Consider the following 9138-nt stretch of genomic DNA (forward strand, 5'->3'; position numbering starts at 1 on the left):
TTGAACATATTTTGCTTTGCTCTTTTCTAAATAAAAGCTATATTTACTGCTAATAGTAGGGATGGGTATTGGAGGGTTGAAATTCGATTTTTTCCGAGTTTCGAACATTGCCCAACATTTCGATTATTCGATTCGAGATTTGGCGGTGAAAATTCGATTTAATTCGAACTTTTTAGAATTTTCAACATTTTCTTTTTTACTGAAAATTTGAAAGCGATAACTCGAATCCAAAAAGAGATTCAATTGAACTAACATGATGATGTCAAAATGACAACCAAGCATTAGATACAGTTTTCAGATTATAAAGCATCTGAAATATTATTTATTTTCATTTAATTTGAAACAATAAATACATTTCATTGTGAGTTAATACTTGTAGCCACTTTCACGAAAGCAATTTAAGTGAACAGTTATTTGTTTACTTGAATTTAATATGGAAACTGACAAAAAAAAATTCACTTAAATTGCTTCCGGCAGTTTATCGAAGTTCCGATTGTTCCATTTTCTTGTATATTTTTAATTCATTCGCTACATCGAAAATATCGACTTTTATATGCGATACGTCGATATGTATCGATGCATCAGATCAAAAGAATATCGATGTATTTTTTTGATGTGCATCTCTAAGGCAAATGTGGTGCCACATACGGTGATGCCAAATTTAGTCAGAAAGAGGGAAGCTGCAGAGTTGGTTTCTTGCAAATAAAGACGAAATTCGATTTTTTTCTCAGAAAAATTCGAATTTATCCGAATTTTAGCACCACTAAGTTCGATTTCAAAAATTTGTCATTTTGGAGCTAAATTTCGATTAATACTCGGTTGTCGAAGCTTAGAATATCGAATTTACCCATCCCTAGTTAATAGTTTTATTGCAATTTTTGGTCATCACTTAATACCCACATAAGCATTTTCACTGTAATATAAAACTATCTAAAATAAAACCGGTTTATCAGGTATTTTCTCAGTTTCAAAATTGGGAACCGGTTTTTTCAAATTTAAATTTTTCGAATAACTCGAAAACCGGTTTGTGGAAAAAGGCGAATAACCGAACACCCTAGTAAGCAGCACATCAAAACTTCATAATTGCTGTGCAACCCCGCATTCTTTAAGCTTAGCATCTCGAAAAAATCAGCTCTAAATAGCATTCCATTACATTGAAAAACTACATATTCGAATTTCCCTTAATTCACCAACAATTTTTGAAACTGCGTTTTTCACAGATTTTGGTAGAATATATTAAAATACAACTTCACTAAAAATTTTAAAGTGTTACTATCAAAACCAATGGTTTGTATTTTTTTGTTATAATGTTTTTTTTTGTTTTGCTTTTCCTGTGAAATAAAAAATTGGCTGGTTAGGGCCTTTGTGAATTGAGTTAAGGATGCTCTTCTTTCGATTTAATTTTACACAGTAATGAAAGTTCATTTAGTTTTCGTTCACTCTTATTTTTGTTCTAACAAAATTTGCATGATTAACCAAAAAAAAAAAAAAAAGTAAAAAGAAATTAATAACTTTGTTGAAATGTTTATATGTGCCTCATCTATCATTAATATTTAAATAATCAATCACTTGGCTTATGTGTTTTGCTTGCATGTCGTTAATGCATAAATGGGTAACCATCTGCCTGGCTCGATTTCACAAATTTTTCGATTAACAACTTTGTGCTGCGTTAACATTTTTATGTAAACCTCGATACTGCGTAACTAGTTGAGTTATTTGATTACTCAAATAGCAGTTATTTTTTAAATGCATTTAACAGTAAATTCTGCATATGTTTTTCTTTCTGATTTGAATTTTATTTCAATATTTGAAATTCTTTTCCGCGGTTATTGAATTATACTCACGTATTTCATTCCTTTCAACAACTCCCAAATTTCCAGGGTACTGCCACGGATCTGGTAGTGCAATGATGGCAACATATGGCATACAGACGTAAACACCGCATGAGGTATCTATTTTTTTCATAATGTTACCGTTTTTATAATTGATCATTATAATTTTCTTTTAATTATCCAGGTTGAACCCGTGCAAATTTGGTCTTCCACCGAACTTATCAAAGTTTATCAACACTTGGGTGTGAATAGCAAAGTTGGCCTATCCGGTCGTCCCGGCCGCCCTGTAGGCTCACTGGGCACCAGCAAAGTATATCGCATCTGTGGCATGACTGTACTCTGCTACCCACTCATTTTTGAGGTATCCGATTTCTATTTGTATCGTGACATGGCGCTGCTGATTGATGATATCAAAACCGAGCTGCAATTTGTCGGTAAATATTGGCGTCTCTCCGGCCGCCCACAGTGTGCTTGCTCATACGCGTAGAGCATATGCGCGACGCGCAATTCAAAAAAATGCTCGACTTGATGGCCATGCTAAAGAAAGGCTACTGCGATGGCATGAAAGTGCGCATAGGACGTTTTCAGAATTTGATAAGCAGTTCGTGTATTGGTAAGCGGGGACAATGTACTCCTTTTTTTGTTTTTAGTTAAACTGTATGCTTTAAAAATTTTTTACTTGTTCTAGAGCATCTTGATTTTGTGAATCAAAGCAATTTGTCCTACAATGATAACGCTTTTGTGCAAATCAATCATGAGTATATCGGCTATCAGTCGCTCACCGATGTGCCTAAGGCACTAACATATGTTGAACAGAAAACTTCGCTGGACGTAAGAGTTTTGTTTTCCCCTCAAAACAATCTGCTGTTTATTAAAAACTTACACTTAAACTTTCTTAACAGCACTTTAAACACAAACCTACGCACGAAATCATTGAAACTATGCGCAATACCGAATCCATTTATTGTCTCTGTCAATTGTGGGGCATTTTGTTGGAGCGCGAAGGTGCCAATTTCGAAGTGAATGGCCTAAGCGTAAATCAAGCGCGGCTCTATCATCGTGCAGGTTCGTTGCGCTATTGGCGCGCAGTGCGCTACTGTTCCTCGTTATTACATCACATTGTCGATTCGATTAGTCCTTTCATCACCACTGTGTTGGTGAATGGCAAGGAGTTAACTGTGGGTGTTATTGGACAAAAGGAAACAAATTTCGATAAACCAATGATGCCGGCAGAGATACAAAATGTGATGTATACGACAGTACAGCCGTACAATGTGATACAGGCGGTGTTGCAGCAGGAAGTGGTGTTGTATTGTGGTCGTTTGATCGCCACAAATCCGTCCATGTTTAGGGGTATATTGAAGGTGAATGAAGCGAGATCTTTTTGTGCCACTTTCAATAGAATTGTTTGCTTTTATTTTTACTTTTTTGTAGATACGCATTGGTTGGGTACTGGAGGCCATGCGTCTGTACTTACAAATGTCCGGGCAGGAATCAATTGATTTGGAAAATCTTTCACCATACCAAGTGCGTATACTCCTGCAAAAAGTGCTTACTGTAAGCGAATGGGCAGCTGAGGAAAAGTAAGTTAAGAAGAATATCAATACGGTAATGAATACGAGTATTAGATCCATATGAATCGGTTAATTATCAAAGGGACAAGTCAGCATGTTTTAGATGTGCAGTTCGGTTCATTTAAATGAGCTCTGTTGAACTGCATCAAATTTACGGTGTCGACTTATTCCTTTTTTTAATTAACCGATCCATATAAGAATGAATGAATGAATAGAAATAAAAATCTGAACCTGAAGATAATTGGTAATGGGAATATGAATATAAGTACAAGTATGGGAATATGAATATAAGTAATGGGAATATGAATATAAATATGAATTTAATATCGAAATGAAAAATTAAATCAAATTAATGAATGTAAATGAATTGAATAAATTTTTCTAGGCTAACGACGTTGCAATGTCGCCAATTAGAGGGTTGCCTCTGCCGAGTACCGAAACATTTCTATAATAAAATATGGGAAATCCTACAACGTACTCAAGGTATTACAACGCAAGGTCATCTCTTACCCACCGTACCTACGTTGACAAATATGAGTCGTGGTGAAATCACGTTCTCACTGCTGGTAGAGGAGACGCTTATGTGCATCGATTGCCCTGAAAGGCGACAAATTACAGTGGAACTGTTATGCATCATAGCGACGATATTGAATCGGTAAGAAGTTAAATATTTTTGGAAAAATGCTTGTTACCTAAATGAAAAAACTCACGAATCGTAACATCATCAGTCGTATGATTAATTTGTAAAAAATAATTTCTCTGCATGTTAGCAGCGCAAGCGCTTAAACTAGGTTTAGTGGAATAAATAAAGTGTAGAAATAGTAACTATTATCGAGAAAGAGTGGAGTACATAGTTTGTGAGTGTCCAGCTTTCAGCAGGCAAAAACTAGCGTTACTACCACGTGAAGTGCAGCCTACAATTAGCAATCGCCAAGGACCAAAGCGTCTACTAAAATTCACCAAAGAGGTCGGAAGTGTTCTGTAGATATATATAAATAGAGTAAGCACTAATTGTACTGCTACTGTAATAACTCTTTGCCTCTACTTGGGTAGGTTTATGAGTTGCCTGTATCTCTATAGCTTATAGCCATCTTGTAGGATCGAAGACTCCTGGTGTTTCGTCAACGCAGTTCCCAGTGAGTTAGGTATTTTCCTTTTCGAGCGCTTTCTTTGTCGTGCTAGGGCCTATGCCAAGAAAGAGCTCAGGTTATATTAGGGTCGAGGCAGCAGCCATTCTGTAACATTGCCTCAGATTTGTAAGCAACGATTCATTGGCCGTAAATGTAACTGGCAATAGTACGAAAGTTCTTTTGATCTATGTGAAAGTCTTTATTGGTCACCCTGCATACAATATTAATTTCAATTTATCTTAGAAAACTAGCATATTTACATAATGCATATCGATTAACGAATTCATTTATTTTTAGCAATCCTGAGTTACATTTTAAGCAAGCGCTTGACATAGATGACATACTCAGCGAGGCATTCGCCATGTATTGCAAGGTATTTACAAACACAAGCGAATTATAGTGGTTTGATTTAAATTTACTTAATTGCAATATTCCTTTTTCAGGACAATAACATCGAACGCCAAAATGACATGACTTCTTTCTATGCTTTATTTTATACGGAAAGCACCGGCTATTTGGCGCGTGCTGCTGTCAATAAAGTGCTGCAAGGTGGCGCTCTATCCACCTTAGATGAGAATGGCTTCTCAAATGGTGGCGGCCAAATGCACGATGAGACCTGTCATGTTTCTTAAATGCAGCAGCGCCATTGGAATTTCACCCGCTTGCCAAAGTTATTAGTCTATAAATTCAATAAGTATAAATTAACCACACACACATGTACGCACCTATTTATTACTTCACATTTAATCACATCTATCTTTATCTTTACTATTCTTAAATCGAAATTTACCCACCCACTATGTGAGCGAATTTCGCACAAGCAAGCAATATTTATGTTAAGTTTTTTAACCTACCTTCATATTTCAAATGTCTCGCTAATGTGCTCTCTGAGAATTTAATGCCGTTTTGACGTCGTTTTTTAACTTTTTTTTATATAACCATACCATACACCATGATTCAGTTTTGCAGCTCTCTAACATACGAAACTAGTCTGCCTTTTTTATAATTTTTAACTGACACGGTTTTATTAATAATTCAGATTTGGAACCTTATATACTTGTTACTTACACATTGTTGCACTTTAATATTTATTTACTTTTCAAACGCGTTAAGTGAGATATATTCACTTGAGACAATTTCATATTATGATTCACCAAACATTGTGGTAAAATACGAATTTGTTTATAAAAAGTTAGTTCATTAAAATACGGTTTAACCAAGATACTTTTAAACTAATTCATCAGTGTTTTTTTCAATTTCTAAAGAATCGCCGAAAATTATACCAATTAATATACCGTCGGTGATACTGCAAAACGTTCTATGTCATTTATTACCTTTGGTGCTTAATTGATTTCTAATCTGTATCTGATCGCTTCCGGCAATCGTTCATCTTCATCAGCCAAAGGTAGACAGTTTTCTTATTCGTTTATTAGGGTGTAACGATTTGCAGATGCATTCCGGTGCAATTAAGAGACCATATAAGTGTCAGGGGTACTAATAGACATAGACCGTTTTGCAGTATCACCGACGATATGAAGGAATTATCGCAATTGAATATTTGCAAAAGGGAGCTAGTAATACAGGCACAGTTAAAAATTCAATAAGGAGGTTGCGGAAAGCCGAGCAAACTCCGAGTAAAATTCTTGTTTCATCGAGCCAACGCTCCCGCTCACAAAACTAATGTTGCGATGGCTGCCATACAAGCACTGGGCTACGGATAGCATGAACACCCTCTCTGCTGCCTCCCATCGACTTGTACCTTCTTCGCTTCAAAGAACAGCTTAGAGGCAGGAAATGTCGTAGCGTAAAAAAAGGTTTAAAAGGACTTTTAGTAAAGAGTTGCATGGTATTTAAGTAGGGTAATCAGTACACTGGAATCAAATGCCAGTATAAACCTAAAAAATTCTGCATTTAAAGATTTTTTCGTTTTTATTAAAACACAGATCTGCATAAGGAGCAGGTACAATCAAATATTGAGGCCCACGCCAAAAATATATATTTCCATCATAAATCAGTTTCCGTAAATTCACCAAATTAAAAAAAAGGTTCATATTTTACATTTAATAAATTTCCCTAAATAAGCGTAAAACTATGGGGTCATTGGTATTTAGTGAGTTTTTTTTAGTCATCAGAAGCTAGTTACAAACAAAATGATACCTTTTGATTAAAGCCTTGCACCAAATGTTAAAAATGGTGCGATCAGAATAAACTTATTTTATAAATGAGATTAGTTTTACTATAAAGGCATATAGAAGTTTTATTTTTTAAACGTTAAGAGCACAATCTTTTTCGCATCAAGTACATATTTCTTCAAGCACTTCTAAATGGTCCACATTTGAATACCTAAAATTGAATGAAATAAATATGCAAATACAAGTTCACATATGTTAGATATTGCAAATACTCACTTTTCTGCGTTATCTTGTCATTGAGAGATACCCTCTCGCTGTCCTTGGTTGAAATCGCTTACAGTAGTAGCCTCCATAATTTATGTTACGCTTCGTTTCCTTTTATTAACCGACTTTAAAAAAGGGAGGTTGTTATCACTTCGTCGGAATAAAAAATAGAAACTAAGCAATTGTTTTTTCTTAAAATTTCATATCTTCCACTTAAATTTATTTGAACAAATCTAGTGAAAAGTCTGCAATTTTAAGAAAAAGCATTTGCTTAGTTTTTATGCATATGGCACATTATATATAACTATGCGGTGATAACACTGTGGAACATAAAATAAATATGGCGTGTTAGCCATACTCAGTTTTACTAGAGCCTAAAAAACCGACTTCAATTCTCATATAAAAAACAAATATATATATATATATATCTCATGATGTAATGATACATAAAAAAAAAATATTCCGACGAACTGATAACCTCCTCCTTTTTTTGGAAGTCGGTTAAAAATTCAGTCCAATGTAAAATAAAAATATGGGTACCAAATTAAAGAAAGATTTTGTAGAATTCATATATATTCATATATTTTATTTTTTTAAGCTAATAAAGTTAGTACTTAACATATATTTTTTTTTAATAAGAATTGCAAAATTTCAAGGATATTGAAGGATAAAATTATAAAAGGGCATTTTCAATACCTACTCGTCTCTTACGCACCAAAAAAATGTAATCTGTTTTAACTTTACAGAATCTTCTTTTTAATTTGGTACCCATCCTGTTTTTTTAAGTACATTGCACTGAATTTTTTAAATCATTTTTTGAATTACTCATTACTTTCAAATTTCAAGTTTCTTTTAAAAAATCCTGAAGTCAGAGAGAAAAATTAAGAATGCAATTTTACTGTATTTGGCCCTTGGTTTCGCGAATGCATTGCTCTTTTGTGTGTAAAATTGCCTGTCGCAAGGTATTTATTATATGTAAAATTTTAGATATCAAATAAACAAATGGAAATATAGCCAAAACTGGTCAACATAAGGCGTTTTTATTATAGCCACCAGTGTAAATTACAAATCCCGAAAATCCCGGGATTTTAGAGACTTAAAAAATACCGGGATCCCGGGAGTAACATTCCTAGTTGGTACGTAGATAACTAAATACTAGTTTGGCGCATACGCCAAAAACTCTTTCACACTTTTATAAAGCAAAAGCCCTAGCACCACAAGTCTTCGAGGCTCTGCATGTCTTACAGCATGCAGAGATGGCAACTAATGGTTACCATTGGTCACAACGCCAAGCCAACCAATTTATAATTGAATAAATATTTTGTGTTAGTACATTCAACTTGGAACCCCACTCCTGCGAGCCGGATACTTACTGCTTATGATCCATCTGCTAGACTACGAAGTTTTCTAGGGAGCCAAGTACAAAAAATTGCAGTGTTAATTTACCCTTTTGTTTCAAAAGATTGAGCAGCAGTACTAGCTGCTTTCATAATTGTTATGTTTTGGTGCGATAGGGCTGATTTTAAAGCGACTTAACGGAAGTTTAGTAGCATTTTTTCGTTCCCTCGTTTAAAATTTCGATGGAAACCAGTAAATAGAACTGATTTGAATTAAAGGTATTTTTTTAATATTTGTAATGTAACGTTTTGGTATGGACCTCCATAAATTACTAACCATTATTACCATTTTCTGCATGATGGTCAAATATTTTTGAATACGTTGGCATAAAAAGCTTCCTGTGGATAGCATCTTTGATTTCAAGCAGTATTCTAAAACACCTTTCCCGACAACGTGTTGTCGTTAAATTTGTCACTGAAATTTCTACTAAACTTATGCTGGATTTCCACTGGGCCTTGAGATAACAAAAATAATCGGTCCTATTATGGTTGTCGACGTCGATGTCGATGTAATTTTTTCGTCAAAAAATAGCCCTCATCAGTTCAACTCCAGTTTCGCAAAATTGTAGTTTTGCCTTTCCGCAAAAATGCTGTGGTCAGCATAGCTTGCGTTGGACTTGCGAGGGCTATTTTTTGACGAAGAAATGACATCGAAATGAAATATGGAAACATTAGCGCTGAGTGAAAATCCGGTATAACACTCCCATAGAAAACTTCCTCAACGTTGGTGGTCTTGCCGTGGCGGGGAAGCTTAAATGATGTCATGGTATACCCCACAGTGTGGGGTGCACCATGGCAACATGAACTAA

General features: G+C 34.9%; 1 protein-coding gene across 1 annotated transcript; it reads left to right on the forward strand.

Moving 5' to 3' along the window:
- Positions 1-1359: 1359 nt before the first annotated feature.
- On the forward strand, positions 1360-7306 carry LOC118740756 (probable phosphorylase b kinase regulatory subunit beta). Its single transcript, XM_036472415.1, has 8 exons — positions 1360-1948; positions 2017-2445; positions 2521-2663; positions 2735-3196; positions 3267-3415; positions 3792-4061; positions 4834-4909; positions 4980-7306. The coding sequence occupies exons 2-8, from the start codon at positions 2325-2327 to the stop codon at positions 5166-5168; spliced, it is 1410 nt and encodes a 469-aa protein (XP_036328308.1). The 5' UTR covers positions 1360-1948; positions 2017-2324; the 3' UTR covers positions 5169-7306.
- Positions 7307-9138: the final 1832 nt, after the last annotated feature.

The sequence above is a fragment of the Rhagoletis pomonella genome, unplaced genomic scaffold, assembly GCF_013731165.1.
Source record: "Rhagoletis pomonella isolate Grant_MI unplaced genomic scaffold, Rhpom_1.0 Rhpom_scaffold_00006, whole genome shotgun sequence".
Lineage (NCBI taxonomy): Eukaryota > Metazoa > Arthropoda > Insecta > Diptera > Tephritidae > Rhagoletis > Rhagoletis pomonella.

What these genes read in the sequence shown, in the direction of transcription:
- LOC118740756 (XM_036472415.1), top strand. Translation starts at nt 2,325, where the DNA reads ATGCGCGACGCGCAATTCAAAAAAATGCTCGACTTGATGGCCATGCTA. An exon ending in GATAAGCAGTTCGTGTATTG is followed by an intron (nt 2,446 to 2,520) that starts GTAAGCGGGGAC and finishes TACTTGTTCTAG; the next exon opens with AGCATCTTGATTTTGTGAAT. An exon ending in TGTTTAGGGGTATATTGAAG is followed by an intron (nt 3,197 to 3,266) that starts GTGAATGAAGCG and finishes ACTTTTTTGTAG; the next exon opens with ATACGCATTGGTTGGGTACT.